General features: G+C 42.5%; 1 protein-coding gene across 6 annotated transcripts in view; it reads left to right on the top strand.

Annotated features, from left to right (window-relative positions):
- Positions 1 to 19,275, top strand: part of LOC138764356 (cingulin-like) — a 149,169-nt gene that overhangs the window by 79,432 nt on the left and 50,462 nt on the right. For all 6 annotated transcript variants that reach the window (XM_069940177.1, XM_069940172.1, XM_069940178.1 and 3 more), the window contains 4 exons: positions 5,345 to 5,483; positions 8,064 to 8,276; positions 12,305 to 12,453; positions 15,586 to 15,727. In XM_069940177.1, the coding sequence (XP_069796278.1) occupies positions 5,345 to 5,483; positions 8,064 to 8,276; positions 12,305 to 12,453; positions 15,586 to 15,727 (643 nt within the window). The remainder of the gene's footprint in view (positions 1 to 5,344; positions 5,484 to 8,063; positions 8,277 to 12,304; positions 12,454 to 15,585; positions 15,728 to 19,275) is intronic.

Genomic DNA, 19,275 nt, shown 5'->3' with positions numbered 1-19,275 from the left:
ATCCCTTCCATCTCTACCCTTACATCATCCCCCCTTCTGTCTGTTTGGGAAATCTGCTGCCTTATAGGGCGGGCATGAACAGCAGATGGAGAGGGTAGTATGTTAGACACATGCTGAGGAGTATCTGCATTATTACCATTGTCATTCCAGATATTCCCATCCCAATCCTCAATTACATCAGGATCGTCACCATTCCTTATCATGGCATGAATACGATATGGATCGGGTTCTACTCCATGCCTTTCCTTATCTCCACAGAGCTGCTGCCGGAGTTTAATATTACGGCAAATCATTTGGACATGCTTATCTTCCCATTCTTTGGCTCTGTCCTGACTGGTACGAACAATCTCGCTCATCATGGAACAGCATTGTCGCAGGACTTCTAGCTCCTCCTCTAATTGCTTTCTTTTGCACTGAGATTCTACTTCTCTTTGAATTAATTCTGCTTCACGCTGAACGGAGTGGCGTAATGCTGTGGCCAGCAACCAAAAACCATTCGTCAGCATTCCCTTTTTATCAGGAAATTTACTTTCTCGAAGGAGAGTGGCAACCCGCTCTCCCAGAGGTGCACTTGATGAGTCTAACTTCTCATCCCAACTAATGGGTGGTCCCAACAAAGACAGGGTATTGGCCAACATGCCAAACCCATCGTCTTTGGAAGTCCATCCAGGAATCAAGAACTGCTCAGGGCTCACCTCTTTCTTTCGGCGAAACATCTTGAGACCAATCCTGCTCGCAGCGCCAATTGTCTTGGGTAAACTTATACCTCTCATTTTGTTCATTTTAGATTGGTCACAGTGTTTTAGCTACCGAAAGAAAATAGACACACACACCGAGAGCAGTTCAGTTTATACAAATGTTTATTACTAATTCAAAAGCTGATTTCACACTACAATATGCAAGCCCTTCCCAACTATACTTATCAACGCTTGGACTGGTCCCAACTGCCGAAGCGAGGCAACAACTGCACACTTGTAGTAGGTTGTCAGGGCGCTGGTAGCAGCTTCTCCACCTCCCCCGACCGGGACGTTGCTTGGACTCTGGCTGTTCTTCCTTCTTGACAAGGGGTGTTCCCACCCCTCGGAGAGTCTAAACTTCAGCAGCAGGACCACAGACTTTTATACCCCAAAAACAATTAATCATGCACCCACTCCCTCTAACATTTGTCAGTCAAAATCAAAGCTGAGCATACTATTCTACAATTTAGAAGATTAATTATTATGGAGCAGGATGCTATGATATCCTGGTTTATCTCGTAGATACAAGGACTCATTAAAACTTCTTGAGCAAGACAGGTTGTGACCAATACGTCAATTTCAGAGTGTCGTATTTGACAACTGCTTTCCCTGGGCCTCATGGTGGAATTCCATTTCAAAGTGTATCTTCAGATAAGTCCCCATGGCTGAGTTTAATTACATCTGCTAGTTCTGAAAGTAAGGTGACCTGCGTGTGGACCCAGTGTCGTCAGTTCCACATAAGCAAAAAGCATCTGAGTACATGGTTTTAATCCTCCATTACACCCGCGCTGTCTGTTAGGAATTTTTATGTTCTCCCCGTGTCTGTGAGTGTTTCCTCCAGGTGCTCTGGTTTTATCCCACCATTCAAAACATGCAGGGACTGTAGGTTAATTGGGTGGCACGGACTCATGGGCCAAAAGGGTTTGTTATCGTGCTATACATCTAAAATTAAAATAAATTAATCTGAATCCTTCAGCTATGAGGATGCTTGCCTGATCTTTTGTTTTTTACCTCTCATCAAATAGAGAATTAATGATGGTTGCTTCTGTTCAAGGAAACTGACTGGTTAAACTTGCCAATCTGTAAACAGGACAAACAGGACTGTAAACAGTCAATGTTCTTGTTCCCCATTTCTCTCTCATCTTCAGAACTAGAAAATGCACTCCATGAACGTGAAATGAGCAGAGATGAGCTATTGGGATACTTTGCAAATGCAATACTACCATTCATTTCAAAAGGAATAGAAGAGCAGGGATGGGATGTTGAGGCTTCATAAGACACTGGTGAGACATCACTTGGAGTATTGTGAGCAGATTTAGGCTGTGATATAACCATATAACCATTTACGGAGTGGAAACAGGCCATGTCAGCCTTTCGAGTCCGCACCGGTTCACTAGAACAACTCCACTCGCTCAAACCTCTTACAGTGAAGAAAAAGTATATTTAGCTCTTTGGGTTGGAAGCCTTGATGTTACACAAAATTTCCTTTAGTCATTTTAGAGCCATGATCTAAAATGGCGGTGCTGGCCCGACGGGCCAAATGGCCTACTCCAGCTCCTATTGTCTATTGTCTATAAGACAGACAAAGATTTGCCACCAGCAAAAATTGTCCAGTGTCCCTTATAGCCAGAAGCAAAATAGAGTCCCCCCCACTCAGAGTCACTGAATGTCATGGCTTCGCTTCCAGCGCTCCCACAGCCTTCAGTCCAAATAATGTGCATACTTCCGATACAATCAGGGAGGCTCCAGTGCCCTCTCACATCCCTGTTCCGATACCTGGTACTCCTTCAGCCAGTCTCCAACAGTCCGCGGCCTGGGATGAGTCCTTTCACTGCAGTCGCCAACAGCCCATGTTCTTCATGGGTACCTAGCCTCGAGTCACCAACAGCCCACTGTCTCGGATCCTCTCACTGGTCTGCCGCCAAGTTCACCATCCTGTGGGTTGTCTCCTCTGCTTCTCTTACTTGAACAGGGGTGAGGAGGGGATGGTCTCCCTATTTTTATGGTCCCCTGCACCAGTCCTCCATTTCCCTGGAGTCTGCAACCCCTTATGGTTGCTGCTGTTTTTGGGGCCAAGACCCTGGCCATTTAAATTTAACTGGCCATTTAAATTTTGTACAGAGCAAACGGCAGTCAGACTGGGCAGTTGGACCCCACAGGGGAGCACTGAGACTTCAAAACTCGCTCTCTGTGGGTCAAGGTCAAAGTCCCTGCATCAGAACTGGAGAATTTATTTTTCAGTAGATTGGGAGTGAGGTTGGGTGTGGAGTAATCGCCATTTAGTCCTGTCTGTGTCTACAGACATGCGCCTTAATGACCACATGACTTAATAATGCGTTGGACGTCAGAGTGCAATCACTAAAAGGATTTCTGCACATGATTCACAAACCAGAGGAGTCTGTGGTTTCATCTGTCACAGAATAACAACCTGTAAATCGAAGAGCTGAAGATTGGCGTGCCAAACTTTCAATTTAATGCTACAATCATTCATGGACTGTAGAGCTCATCGAAAGAATCAAAGACTTGTTGATCCAAACCAAGGCTTTTATTAGCAAAAGACAGGAGCTCTTCACAGTTGGCCGACCAGTCCGGAATGATCCGACCTGGCTAGGGACACAACCTTTTAAGGCCCAGATAATAGGCGTGGCTTAGCTCTCAGCCAATCGCTGTAAGCACAGTCTAGATACAGTAACTATATACATTATGTACATTGGTGATAGATCTGTACTATCACATGGACATCATAGTTAGAGTGGAGCGGTGCAGTTAGCACGACACTGCTTCAGCACCAGCGACCGGGGTTACCATGCTGTATATCTAAATTAAAAAAAAAACAATAAAGTAGTAAATTCTGGTCAAAACATTTCTTTGAGGGTGGCACAGATAGTGTAATTCTGTTATCGCCCAATGACCAGGGTTCGAATCCGGCGTGTTCTGTAAGGTGTTTGTACATTTTCTGTGTTTGCGTAGGGTTCCTCCTGTCCTTCAAAACATGGGATTGTAGATTAATTGGGTGTAATGGGGCTGCATGGACTTGAGGGCCGAAAGGGCCCGTTACCATGCTCTAAATCTAAATATTTAATTTAAATTTTAGCAATTGGTACAAGTCACTGGTTATTTGGGATAGATTATTTTTAAAAAATATAATTGTAACTGCCGAAGGCTCGGATGCTTTCAGCATTGTACTTGTGCATTTATTATTGTGTTAATTTGTAGCATTTGTTTTTCTGCATTTTACACATTATATCTCAAGTATTTTTGTCTTCCTCTCATTAGCTTTTCCATCCCTTCTGTATGCTAACAGCTCCCATTCATTTAGTCTCCTGATTAATTTGGCATTGCTGTCTAGAAGCTTTGTTGTGTGCCTGTCTCCATATGTCTGTCAAACACAAAGTAGTCCATGAAAACACTGTCCTTTTGATTAAAGTCCTCTTTCTCAGAGCTCCAGCAACAGGGGGAAAAAAGTGACAATAATTGGTCTTTAAATAATTTTCATTATCTTGGTGGTATCTCTGAGCTCAGCTGTCCAATTCTTCTTCTTCAGGCCTGAACTAATGTTTTGAAAGATCTTTGTTGGCTTATGTGACAGAACTTGCCCTCCCCCTTCTGTCACCAGCTTTGTTTCTCATTGTTAAATGTTTCAGATCTCTACGGCATTATTTTGACTTGCAATCCAAATCTTGAGGTCTGTTTTCTAAGAAATATCATCATAAAATTTGCCATTTAAATTGTTTAATTCAATACTTTTAGTAAAAATACACAATAAACTCTGGAGGAGCTCAGCTGGTCATGTAGCATCCATAGAAGGGAAAGAGGTATTACCAATGATTCGGGCCTGATTGCTTCTTCAAGGTACAGGTTTCCCCTGCTATCCGAAAGTAGAGCGTTCTTATGAAACCTTTTGTAAGCCGAAATGACATAAAATGAAGAAGTAATTACCATTAATTTATATGGGAAAAATTTTTGGGCATTCCCAGACCCCAAAAATAATCTAACAAATGATACACAAAACCTAAAATAGCACTAACCTCTCATAAAAGCAGGAATATGATAAATACGCAGCTTGTATAAAGTAGAAATAATGTATGTACCATGTAGTTTCATTTACCAGAATCGATAAAATAGCAGGCCTCTATAATGGCTCGCTGCAAAACAAACGCTGAATGCTATTTTCACTTTTCTCTTCTGATTTCTTTCAGTTAGCAAAAACAGGTACTTATGTAGGCCTTTCATAAAAGCCAAGTGGCGTAAAGTGAACTTTCAAAAATCAGGTGATATCTGGAAAAGCAAAATGCAGTCAGGCATCTGAATTAAAGACTGGGGAGAGAGGCGGTAGAATAGGAGGAGCAGGAGTGCAGACCAACAGATAAAAGGTGTTAATTGGATATGATAAAAGTTCAGAATTAATCTTGGCTCTGTGAAAGGAGATAGAGGGTAAAAGGAAGGGAGCGAGAACTAGAGGAAAGGAGACAGGGGAACAAAGATGGGGTGAGTTGAGACTTCCTGTGCTCATTTAGACAAAATTTCTGACACTTCAAGATTTATAAAGTCCCAAAATTGCATGTGGGAAAATTGCTTTACAATTTATTTCTTTGCTCTTCTCCCAGTTTGAAGAGGATGAAGATGGAGAAGGATGCATTGGAAGCTGAAATGAAAGATGTGCAGGAGGAAATGTTGCTATTGCAGAAAGAGCTCAAGAGTCTCCGAAATTATGCAGGAGATGGTGAGGACCAAGAAACCTTGCAAGTATGTGACTTTTCCTTTAGACATCCACTCAAATGCCCCATCTAAGCTCGAAGAGAAAATAACAAGTGTTCCACACAAATTTCATCCTTGAACTTCTGAAGTGAATCAACTGGAATTTTGTTGCTCTCCTTTATCTTGTTTTTTTTTTAAAAATTTTGCCTGGTCAGATAAATGTCCTTAATGTTAGTAGCTTCATTAATAATTTTCTGCTGAAGAACAGCCCCTTAATACAGGTGTATTAAGAGCAAATAGATAGGCAGGGTCCATTTAGAGATAGTCAACATGGCTTTGTGTGTGGTAAGTAGGGTTCAACCAGTCTTATAGAGATTTTCAAGCAGGTTACCAGGAAAATTAATGCAGGAAAGACTGAATGTTATCCACAAGGACAACTTTTTGACAAGCCTTTTGACAAAGTCCCACCTGGGAGATCAGGAAGATCATGATGAGGTATTAAACTGGATTTGACATTGGCTATCCAGGTGAAGCCAGGGAGTGGTAGTGGACGACTGCTTCTCAGACTGGAGGCCTGTGTCTAGTGGTGTGCCTTAGGGATCGGTGCTGGGACCATTGTTGTTTGTCATCAATATTGATGATAATGTGGTAAATTGGATCAGCAAGTTTGCAGGTGAAACAAAGATTGGAGGTGTTGTGGACAGCGAGGAAGACTTTCAAAGCTTGCAGAAAGATTTGGACCAGCTGTAAAAATAGGCTGAAAAATGGCAGATGGAATTTAATGCAAACAAGTGTAAGGTGTTGCATTTTGGAAGGACAAACAGTAAATGATTGGGCACTGAGGAGTGTGGTAGAACAGAGGGATCTGGGAACATAAAGTAGATGCATAATTCCCTGAAAGTGGTGTCACAGATAGATTAGGTTGTGAAGGGAGCTTCTGGCCTATTGGCCTTCATAAATCAAAGTATTGAGTACATGAGTTGGGATGTTATGGTAAAGTTGTATAATTGAGTGAGACCTATGTGAGGCCAAATTTGGAGTATTGTGTGCAGTTTTGGTCACCTAACTACAGGAAAGATATCGATAAAATTGAAAGAGTGCAGAGAAGATTTACAAGGACTTTGCTGGGATTTCAGGAACTGAATTACAGGTTAGGACTTTATTCCCTGGAGTGTAGAAGAATATGGGGAGATTTGATAGAGGTGTACAAATTTACGATGGGAATACAAGTAGGCTTTTTCCACTGAGGTTATGAGCCATACCAGCCAGAGGACATGGTGTTAGGGGGAGAAGAGAAAAGTTTAGGGGGAACATTAGGAGGAACTTCCTCACTCAGAGAGTAGTGGGTGTGTGGAACAAGCTTCCAGCTGAAGTAGTAAATGCAGGTGTAATTTTAACATTTATGAAGAATTTGGACAGGTACATGGATGGGAGGGGTATGGACGACTATAGACTGGGTGCAGGTCAGTGGGACTAGGCAGATTAATAGTTGGCACAGACTAAAAAGGCCGAAGAGCCTGTTTTCTATGCTGTATGGTTCTGAAGGTTTCCACAGATACAGAGAGAAACTGGTTCCATCAATCAGGAGGGTCAGTAAATAAGGCATCCATATTTAAGGTAATTATCAAAGCCAGGGAGTCAGGGTTTTACAGCATTAAGTGATGATCTGGTGATGTCTGAAGGAATAGTTGAAGCAGTTACGTAACTAGCAAAGTGGTGGCGCAACCAGAGATGCTTTAATGGCAGCGATGCCACTGGTGCGGTCCCAGGAGAGCAGAGAGCGTGGACACATGGAGTTGCCCACCCAGTTCTGATGCTGGCAGCTCCTCTACAGGCTTTAAATGGCCTGTTAAAGGAGCTGACATTCTTTTATTTTAAAATCCTGCAACTGCGGGGTCTGCGTCGAAGATGGCGGTACCTGTGCTCAGGTGTAGCTGTTACTGGTTGCAGACTCTGGGGGAGCAGCGGACTGGCGCAGGGCAGTATAAATGGGGAGAACACCCAGCCCAGGTTGATAAGGAGAAGCAGAGGAGAGGACCGTACAGGGAGGTCACCACAGCGGCAGACCGGCGAGGGGCTCAACAGCTGAGGGACACAGGTTGCAGCCTACTTGCGGTCAGGGAACCTGCATGGGCTGCTGGAGACTTGCTTGTGGGAGCCAGTTATCAAAATCGGGATTCGAGAAGGTGCTAAGAAAAGAAGGGCTCCTGAAGGGCTCGGGTTCTCAGGTCTTTCTGAGTGTGTCAGTGCTTTGGATCTGGAGTTCGGGTTACTGATGGATGGAACAGGAGTCAGTGCGGCTGTAGAGAATGTGGAAGCCTGGAGGCAAATCCACAGACACGCAGTGACTCTGTAGGGACTCTTTTGCTTCTCTTTCCCTCATAGTGTAAGAGGTGCCGGGTGACACTAATGGCAACTCTTTGACTTCCTTGTGGCAGGCAGAAGGCAATTTTGTGTAATATTGCAGGTCTTGTACTATTACATGACAATAAAAGAATCTTGAATGTCTTGCTAAATCAGAAGACTGTGGGACTAATTACACCCTTCTTTCAAACAAATAGCAGAGGTGCAAGTGGCTGAATAGTCTCTTATGTGCTGTATGATTCTCTTGTGCATTTTTTTTTACAGGAGTTGGCGAGAACAAAAGAAGAGCTGGATATGGTTGCTACTGCAAAAAAGACTGTGGAAGATAACTTGAGACAGAGAGAAAGGGAGCTGACTGCTCTGAAGGGGGTTCTGAAGGAAGAGGTGACCAGCCATGATAAAGCAATGGAAGACCTTACAGCCCAGTACCAGAAAGATATGGAGCACTTGAGGAAAAATATTGATGAGATATCTCAGGTGAGTCAAATTATTTCTAATTTTTCTTTTCCTAAAAACTTGTGAATCCAAATCAGAATTTATTGTCCTAAGCATGTCACAAAATTTGTTGTTTTGTAGCAGCGTTGCAGGTACAAATATAGCTATAAATTACATTTAAAAAAATGTTTTAAAAATATGTGCAAGAGAAAATGATGTCATGTCTGGGGTTCATTGTTAATTCAGAAATCTGATGGTGGAGGGGAAGAAGCTGCTTTTGTACCATTGGGTGTTCATCTTCAGGCTCCTGCACCTCCTTCCTGATGATAGCAGAGTGAAGAGGGCATGGCCTGGGTGGTGAGGGTCCTTGAGGGTAGAGGCTGCTTTCTTGAGACACTGCCTTGTGCTCGATGGAGTGAAGACTAATGCCCATGATGGCAGTTGGTTGAGTGTGCAGTCCTCTGCAATGTTTTCCTGTCTTGCCCATTGGCACCTCTGTACCAGATGCTGATGTAACCAGGCAGAATGCTGTCCACGGTACACCTATTGAAATTTGATGATGACTTTATAAAGTTTGGCTGTGCTTGCACTAACACAAAGCTGGTACAGTGCCAGCGATCAGGACCTGTAGGGTTTTTGTGAATTTGTATGATGGGGGTGGGGGGGGGGGGGGGGGGGAATCTCATTGAAACATTTTGCATGTCAAGAGGCATGGACAGAGTAGACAGAGGAAGGTTGTTTTCCACGGTGGGAGAGTCCAGGACAAGAGGGCACAACATCAGGGCTAAAGGACATCTGCTTAGAAACAGAGATACAGAGGAATTTCTTCAGCCAGAGGGTGATGAATCTGTGGATTTTGTCACCACGGGTGGTTGTGGAGGCCGGGTAATTGGGTGTATTTAAGACAGAGATTGAGAGGATCTGGAGTAGCCAGGGCATCAAAGGTTATGGAGAGAAGGCCGGGCAGTGGGGCCATGTGGGAAGATGGATCAGATCATGATTGAATGACGGGGAAGACTAGATGGGCTGAATGTCCTATTTCTGCTCTGAGGTCTTGTCTTATTCGCCTTTGTAGACCCTATAGCTCTACCTGTTCTTATTTGTCAGCCGGAGTCCCCCTATTCGAGGTGATAATTAATAATAATAATGGAAAATCGTGCACAATTCCTGGAACTGGTGATGCAAGGTCGAGTGCTTGAAGATCTGGAGGCTTGCTGTATATACTCGTATAAAAGTCGATCTTGTAAAAATCAACCCCCTATTTTTTGCCAAAAAAGTCTGGAATTTTCCATTTGGGGCGTTTGGGGTGGCACTATTAGCGTATCAGTTAGTGCAATGCTGTTACAGCGCCAGCCATTGGAACCAGGATTTGAATCCAGTGCTGTCTGCGAGGAGTTTGTATGTTCTCCCTGTGTCTGTGTGGGTTTCCTCCCACCATTCAAGACATATTGGATGGTGTTGTAGGTCATTTGGGTGTAATTGGGTGGCACAGGCTCATGGGGTGAAATAGCCTTTGACCGTGCTGTATATTTAAATTTAAAATCCCATGTAAAACTCAACCCTAGTCTCCCTCCTCGGCCCTGGAGGCTGGTGTTCTCGACAACTTGAATGTGGACTTGTGCATCAGCTCTAGCTGCCTTCCCATAGGAGCTCCTGACGACTCGACTGCAGACTCTCACCTCGACCACCCACCCATTGGAGCTCCTGATGCCTTGAACGTGGACTCTCACTTCAGATCTGGCCACTTGCCCATGAGAGCTCCCAATATCTTAAAGGTGGACTCTCACCCCAGTCACCCCGAATGTGGACTCTCACCTTTACCCTGGTTGCTTTCCCATTGGAGCTCCTGATGCCTTGTCTGTGGACTCTCACCTCGACCCCGGTTTCCCGCCCATCAGAACTCCTGACACCTCAAATGTGGATTCTCGCCTCAGCCGCTCATCAATCAGAGCTCCTGACGCTTCGAGAAAGGACTTGCCTCAGCCCCAGCTGCCCATCCATTGGAGATCTTGACACCTTGAGCAAGGATTCTCACCTTGGCCCGGACCACCCACTGATTGGAACTCCCGAAGCCTCCAGTAACGCAGCCACTTACTACAATCACAGTCTCCCCTGTGAAAGTACGTGTGTTTTGATGCTCAGCCTCTATTATTACTTTAATTCATTGTGATTTTGTTCTTTATTAATTCAGAGATCATTTGGACTTCTGCTACTGATATGGTATTTTGGATTTTAGTATGAATTTCAGCCCCTCAAAAGTATTATCCATGTGATAGTCGACCCCATGAAGTTAACATTTAAAAAAGTGGTCTACAAAATTTGACTTTTACACGAGTATATATGGTATATCAAAAGGGTATGAATTTGGAGGAAGAACCAAAAGTCCAGTCTGTTGGTCATCACAGGGGTGTGGTTCTGTGTGCAGAAACTTTTGGAATGTCATTTATAGGCTCCACATCATTATGTTTAGAAGCACTGCTGAGAGTTTTTGGCTTCCAAGTGGAAACATGGCACCAAGTCTCTGCATTGGCTTCCAACAGACATCCTCAATCCCTCACCAGACAGGTAAAGTATTATAGACGTTAGGCAGGTGGCTTATGCTGTTGGTCAATTGTCTCCTTAAAAAATAAAAGCCTCTTCTAGCAAAACAATATGCCTCGGACTGACATTTGATTGTGAGTACAGTGCTTTGTGTTACTGAAACAGTTCCTGGGAAGTAGAGCAAAGCATTGACTAGCAGTGTCTCAATCCTAATTGTCATGGAAGGAGGTGGTGGGGGAGAATAAAAAGTTCTTTATTGGTTTAATGAATAATTAAGTCCTTGAGAATCTCGTGCTGTGGATAAATTCCACTTTAATTATAACTTTCTGCTTCATGGTGGTATTTAGTTGTGCCAATCTGCTGAAAAGAAACCAACCTCAAATTTTAAGACTTAACCCTTGCATACTCTTTCTGATTTACTCACAAGTTGACATAATTGTTTGCATTCTGTTTTTGTCCTTGAACTCCCTCTGAAGTGACTCAGGAAACCAATTTTTGTGGGGACTCAGCAGCATTTGGCTTTGTCTTTTCTTTCAACAAGTGCTGCTTGACCTGCTGAATCTTTCACCGGCTTCAATTTTTATTTTAGATTTGCAGCTTTTAAAACTTTCAATTAATTACCATGCACCAACAGTTCATGAGGGCCTACAAATGCTTGATTCTGGGACAAATTAAACGACAATGAAGCAACTCAGTGGGTCGAGCAACATCTGTGGAGGCAAAATGGTGCAAGTCAAGCCAATGTTTTTGGCTGTGGGCCAAAAAAAATACAAGGAGTCAAGGGACAAACAATATTAAGCTTGGTAGTTTCACTGCAATAACATTTTTTAGACCACAACACTCCTATTGAAAATACATTTTATATTTAAAAAACTGTATGACTCTACTGAACATTTTAACTATTTTCATTCAGTATTGATGTGCTCACCAGATTCAGGAACACCTGCTACTCCTGAACATGAGAAATATGAGCAAGAGTAGGCCATTCAGCCCATCGAGCCTGCTCTGCCATTAAATGAGATCAGGCTGATCTGGTGATAGGCTCCTCTCCACCTTCCTCCCTTTTCCCCATATCCTTTAATTCCCCTAGTATGTAAAAATCTATCCAACCTTGTCTTAAATATATTTACTGGGGTCACCTCCACTGCTTCAATGGGCAGCAAATTCCACAGATTCCCCACCCTCTTGGAAAAGCAGTTCCTCCTCATCTCTGGCCTAAATCTTCTACCCTGAATGCTGAAGCAAAGTCCCCTAGTTCCAGTCTCCCCCACCAATAGAAACAACTTGCCTTATTTAAGGACTCTTACTTTTGCCCTTTCTTTTTCTCCTTTTTCTCCCTTCATTGCAATCAGTTTGTTGACATTTCTTGTTCCGTTTACATGCGTACATGGAGTACAGTTTTTGTTTGCACTACCAATAAGTGGTAACTCTGCCTGGCCGCAGGAGAAAGAATCTCAGGATTGTATGTGATGTCATGTACGCGCTCTGACCATAAATTGGAAATTATCACATATTCTTCCTCGATCCAGAATCAACAGAATGTGGAATCCGAGAGGCAGAAGGTGAACTCAGTCGTGCGGAACCTACAGCAGCAGCTACAGGAAAGCACCGAGGAGAGCGCCCACTGGAAAGAGATGTTCCAGAAAAATCGGGAGGAGTTGCGCAGCAGCAAGCAAGAGTAAGTTCAGGATTGTTCGTCACCAGGAAGATTGCACTTTGTTTTGAATCGGAATCGTCCATTTGAAAGGGTGACAGTGGCAGCATAGGTTTATAGTAATTGGTTGAACGATTAAAAGAGAATAGAGCAAATTCTATAACCGTTTACAGCGCAGAAACAGGCCACGTTGGCCCTTCGAGTCCGCGCTGGTTCACTTGAACCATTCCACGAGCTCTCTCTGCCCATAACCCTCCAACCCCCTCGCATCCATGTACACATCCAACCTTCTCTTAAATGACAGAAGGGACCCTGCCGCAACTATCTCTTCTGAAAGATCATTCCATTCTGCCACCGCTCTCATTTCTCCTAAAGTTTTGCCCCCTTACCCTTAACTTATGTCCTCTTGTTCCAACCTCCCCTGCTCTCAGAGGAAAGAGTCTACTCGAATCTAGTCTATCTATTCCCTTCATAATTTTAAATACCTCTTTCAGATTCCCTCTCAACCGCCTACATTCCATTGAATAAAGTCCCAGTCTCATTCATCTTTCTTCATACTCTAGATGCTGTAAGCCAGGCAACATTCTTGTAAATCTTCTCTGCAGTAGAACCCCTGATATCCAGAATTCAAGCAACTGGCAAAAAAAAAATCAAGGAAAATAAATTTTAAAAAATAGGTTAAAAAGTACACAAATAAAAGTAAATGTTTCTCTGAAGTGACACATAAACTTTTGAAAACGATGGGCACAAATCAGTGTCTTGATTGTGCTTTGGACGCAGCGGCTGTTTGAATAAAGTTGTGTGAAACAGCAATAATATCACCCAGGATGAAGAGCTGGTTGATGCCGCTTGCCATTGGGGGGGGTTTGGAGATAAAGTTATTGAACATCTTTCGGACGGCTCTGTGAAGGGAGAGGAATGTGCAGATGCAATGATTGTTGAATGTTTTCAAAGAATGTGATGAAAAATGCTTTCAGGTTTTTGGAAATTAAGTTTGTCCTGTGCAAGTACAATGTAGTATTTTTGACTTTTGACTTTTAAACTTTATTGTTAATGCAGGTGCATTAGTTAGGAATTGTAAGAGTAGGCCTCATGCTACCGTAAAATTTATTTATCTGGCATCTACCAATCCCCACAGATGCCGGATACCATGAGTTTTACTGTAAACCAGAAGAACTTGCGTCTGGCAAGGCAGTAGTAGCAGAACGTTGTTGCATTTATGAAGTGAAACAAGATGATTGATTGTAGTTAAATGCTGGAGGAACTTGGTGGGTCTTGCAGCGTCCTTAGGAGGTAAAGAGATATTACCGATGTTTTGGACCCGAGCCCTTCTTCAAGTTATGATGGAAAAGCAGGCAAGTGGCTGAAAAGAAATATCTGGCAGGGGGAGGAGTACAGACCAACTGAGAAAAGGTGATAAGAGGAAGCGTGAGAATTGATAGGGGAAGAAGTTGTGGGGGGTGGGGATTGGTTCTCTGAATGTAGAGCTGGGGTAAAGGAGACCGAGGGAAAACTGAGGTACAGGAAAGGAGACATAGGAAAAGATTAGGGTGGGGGTGGGGGGAAGAGTAATGGAAACCAGAGAAGTCAATGTTAATGCCCCAAGTGGGCTTACTGAGATACCCCAGCATTTGTGTTTTGTTGTATTTACACTGAGATGTGTTCCTGAAGAACTGCTGCCGACACAGAGGCGATCGAAGAACTGGCTAACTTGGGCTGAATATCCTTGTTCTTTGCTATAAATCTTTCTAATTCTTGGATGCTGGTACTCTCCTTGAGTGAAAATATGTTAAAACCAGATGCCCTCAAAGGTTTTGGCCACACACTTGGAGTTCCCTTGAATACTGAGAGGGTCCTGTCAGATGCTTACTTCTGTTCTACCTCAAGACCACTTACCAATGTTGAGATGGATGCTGAGGTTAAGCACAGGATGTTGGAGTGACAGCACAGCAGCACCTTAAGATCAAAACAGTTTTGCAATACTATTTATTTATCTGTATTAAATAAAAGTCCTAAAATCCAGACTGGTTGGGATTGGGTCAGTCCGGATTTTCCAGATTCTTTGACGGTGCTTTTAAAATTCAAATATAAAGAAGAATAAAGTAGAAGTGAACAGGTAAATTTTAATAGTTTATTCAGCAGGCTCATTTATCAAAACGAGTAGTTTTAAAGAAAAATAAAGTCAACACTTGCCAAAAATGTAAACATTAAATTTTTTCACCACAAAAAAAGCATGTAATGCTTGAAGTAATGTTTAAAAATGAGTGTAATAAAATAAAAATATAGTATACAGTTGAATTTCTTTGTGATAAGATTACCTGTATTAAGTGTGGTCGCTTCCAAGATCAAGACAAGTTTATTATCATCTGATTGTACAAGTACAACCCGACGAAACAGCATTCTCCGGTCCTCTGTGCACAACATGCAGACACACAGTCAGACAAATAATACATATGCAGGACAAATATTTTATCCATAAAAATAAATAAATATTGCTTTGTACAAATGAGAATCACTTGTTGCCACTGTGCATCTGTGGCCCTCTCCCTGTGGAAGATCGGAGTCGATCCTTGATCCAGATTCTCTCTCCTGAGGAAGGAAGGATTCAGACTTTAGCTAATTCCCTTTATTTGATTTAGCCTGTGGATCCATAGTGGGTCGAGAAGCTCCCTGAATACAGATGTATGGGTTTAATTTCTCCAACGCTATCGGACATGAACTAATCTCAAAACAGTCTCCTCCTAGGCAGCAATCATTATCCCATCAGCATTAAGCTGAGCAGTGTTCATCTAAGTGATGCACTGTATGGTGGACCAATCATACAGACATGTCACCCTCCCCTCAGATTTTTTTTCCAAGTTTCGATACTCCTCATTCTTGTAAATCACATGATTCTGGAGAAAAACTGGACTGTTGGAAATTTATCAGCCAGACTATTGTTATCCTGGAGCCACTCGCTGGCTTTGGTCAGGGCTAGTGGAATTTTGGCTTGGCTGTTGATGCCTTGGGATTCTGCACTTGTCTTAGCATAAGTGTGAACAAAGTGGTATTTATGTATTAGTATTTTGATTAATTAATGTGTTCATGTATTTGATGTATTGATCAACATCAGTCTAAACTAGAAAACCCCCTTCCTTCTACATTTTCAAACCCTAGATTGCTGCAAATGAAGATGGAGAAGGAAGAATATGACGAAGAGCTGCGGGATTTACGAGATCGTTATTTTGCGCTGCAGGTCGAAGTGGACCATGTGAAGCAGACTTCTGCAGATGTTGCTGGGATGGAAACTCTTAAAAAAGTATGTTGCTTTTTGGTCTTGGCTATATTTTTCATTTGTGCTGTGGATACCCTCCATTAATGAGCTTGTTAATTGACTGAAATAACACTCCAGTTTGTTTCTGTTCTGTGCCTGTTGTGGTTTGCTGAGGTCCAAAACTGAGTCAGGCATTGCGGAGAATTCTTCAGGAAGATTTAACCTTTATTTTCAAGTAAAGGCTGAGACAAATCAAAGCCTGGACTCTGAAATGCCTGTTGCTATGAAAAACTCTTTTTTTTTAAATTTACAGATGTTTTGTACCATTTAGCTCATCCTGGGTTCGTTTCTCTGTCATGGTACTCTTATCACTTCTTGCGCTACACTTCTTGTAACTGGCCTGTTTCAGAATAAATCACTTGCTGCTATGGTTCTCCCCACCTTGTCCTGCTAACTTCTCCTATCTGTTATTCCCTTGATTTCATCCTGTTGGTTAGCTTATTCTCCTGATGCCTGTAACCACTATTATTTTCTTAGATTTAAATGTATAACCTTAGGGTTAACAATGTTTCATCTCTGAACTTGTGTTTTAAAGTTAGCAGGCTTTGGAGTCAGTAAATTCTACACATGCTATGATCAGCCAACTTTTTACATACTGTGGCTGTAACTTAATTACATTAATATTTTCCATAAACAGTCTAGTTGAAGTACATAGTAATGGATTACATAGTAATGAATTAATGAATAGTAAATAGGTATATTTTCTATATGCCTCTATTGAATTGGGTGCTGTTCCATGAACCAGATGTAATTAGAGAGCTTAAGGTAAAGGAACCCTGTGGAAGCAGTGATCATAACATGATTGAGTTCACTTTGAAATTTGAAAAGGAGAGGCTAAAGTCTAATGTGTCAGTATCTCAGTGGAGTAAAAGAAAATTACAGTCTTATGAGAGAGGAACTGGCCAAAGTTTATTGGAAAAGCACACTACAGATCAGCAATGGCTGGAGTTTCTATGAGAAATGGGAAAAGTGCAGGATAGATACAGACAAAAAAAAATTGTGAATGGGAAAAATGAGACAGTTGTGGCCGACAAGGGGAGTTAAAGCCAAAGTAGAAAGCAAAAAAAAAGCATACGAGGAAGCAAAAATCAGTGGGATGAGGACTGGGAAGCATTTAAAAACTTAGGGAAGATAGCTCAGAAGGTGATTAGGAATAAAAACAGGATAGATTCTAAAGCTTTTTTAAATATATAAAGAGTAAAAGAATGACCAAAGCAGACATAGGACTGATTGAGAACTATGCTGGAGAAATTGTAATGAGAGACAAGGAGATGGTAAAGGAACTGAATGAATATTTTGGATCAGTTTTCCCTGTGGAAGACGTTATTAGCCTACCGTACTCTCATGGCTCTCTTGGAAGAGGAGGAGTGCAGTCAAAATCAATAGCGAGAAGGAACTTAGGATGCAAAATGGTCTAAGGGTAGATAAGTCTCCCAGATCGAATGAAATGCACCCTCTGATTGAAGGAGGCTGCTGCAGAGATTGTGGGAGCATTGGTATTGATCTTCTAGGAACCCATGGTTTGTGGGTGTACAGCATGGTCAAGTTTAGCCTTGGTGCCAAAGTCAGTGCTGCCAAATTGTCTGGGCTACAAGCTATAGGAGCAGAATGGGCTATTCAGCGCATCAAGCCTGCCCCGCTATTCAATCATAAGCTGAACAATTTTCCCCACACACCTCCACTGCCTGGCCTTCTTCCCATAACCTTTGATATCCTGGCTAATGAAGAATCTATCAAACTCTGTCTTAAGTACACCCAATGACCTGGCCTCCACATCTGCCTGTGGCCACAAATTTCACAGATTTGTCACCCTCTGGCTGAAGATAAGTCTCCGCATTACTGTTCTAAGTGGGCACCCTTCAATCCTAAAGTTTTGCCTTCTTGACCCATACTCTGCCAACAAGGGAAACAATGTTTCTACATCTGCTCTGTCCATGCCTTTCAATATTAAAATGTTTCAATGAGATCACTCCTCATTCTCCTAAATTCCAATGAGTACAGGCTGAGGGCAGTCAAAAATTCCTTTCATTCCTGAATCGTCCTTGTGAGCCTCCTCCGAGCCCCCATCCAACGTCAGCACATCCTTTCTTAAATGAGGACTCCAAATCTGCTCTCAATACTCCAGGTAAGGACTGACCAGTGCCATATAAAGCCATAACATCGCATCCCTGCTTTTATATTCTATTCCTCTTGAAATGAATTCCAGCATTGCATTCAGGCTCTCCTGCACGAGGACGCCAAAGTTTACCATCGCGTTCTCTTGTCGTCTATTTCAAGTGGCAATTGTATGTTTGTCTTGAGAAACTGTAGACTTTAGCTCTTACGTTTATTCATCTTCTCAGAAGTGGAATACAAGCAAAATGCTGGAAAACCTCAGCAGATCAGGGAATTTTTGTAGGAAGAGAAACAGTTAACATTTCAAATTGAAAATCCTTTGTCTGAACACATTAAACATGACTCCGTTTCTATTCCCACTGACCTGTTGAGTATTTTAATTGTTAACGAAGGGCTTGGCTCTGAAACATTAATTGCCTTTTACTTCCTATGGATGTTGCGTGACCTGCTGAGTTTCTCCAGCACGTTACTGCGCCAGACCCCAGCATCCATGGATTTTATTTAAAATCTTTGATTTTATTTTGACGGAGATCGAATGTTTTACTGTTACTGCTGTTAGTAATGATACCAAGAATGAAAGGGGTGACCATATGAGGAACATTTATTAGCTCTTGGACTGTACTCATTGGAGTACAGAAGATGCAGGGGGGAATCTCGGAGAGACATTTTAAACGCTGAAAAGGCTTGGTCAGAGTAGATTTGGCAAAGATGTTTCCCATGGTACGGGCGTCTAGAACAAGAGGGCACAACTTCAGGATTAAAAAGTGGTCTGCTTAGAACAGAGATGCTGAAAAATATCTTTAGCCAGAGGGTCGTGAGTCTGTGGAACCTGTTGCCAGAGGTGGCAGTGAAAGCTAAGCATTTTTGTATATTTAAGGCACAGATTGACAGGTATTTGATTGGTCAGGGCATCAAGGATAACAGGGAGATGTCCGGGGAGGGGGTTGAGTGGGGTGGTGAATCAGCTCATGATAGAATGGCAGAGAGATTCGATGGGCTGATTGGCCTACTTCTGCTCCTATTATCTTGTGATCTAATAAGTTGCTGTTGTGAATAAGCAACTTGACTGTGCTTTGAGATTCTGCAATTGCAAAACAACCAGACTTTGGTGGTGGTTTCCTTACGAATCTGAGCAACAGGATCAGGATTAGAAGCTCTTGTTGACTTGTGGAAGGACAGGGTTCTGCCAAATTGCTTTGGAGTTGAAATTTTTTCTTCCAGGAAAGTGATTTTTGGACCACCAGTTCAACCTAACTGTACATTGCAATAGCTTACCCCCAGAGGACATTCTCTAGCACAAGGACGAATGTTCCTTTGTTCAAGTTTATTATTATCGTACAATTGTATAACTGGACGAAGCAGCTTTCTTTGGTTGGTCCCCAGTGTAAAAACATGCAAACACCGACATAGACATAGCA

The sequence above is a fragment of the Narcine bancroftii genome, chromosome 5 (assembly GCF_036971445.1).
Source record: "Narcine bancroftii isolate sNarBan1 chromosome 5, sNarBan1.hap1, whole genome shotgun sequence".
Classification (NCBI taxonomy): Eukaryota; Metazoa; Chordata; class Chondrichthyes; order Torpediniformes; family Narcinidae; genus Narcine; species Narcine bancroftii.
Note: the sequence above shows the minus strand (reverse complement) of the source record. Positions and strands in the feature narration are given on the sequence as shown.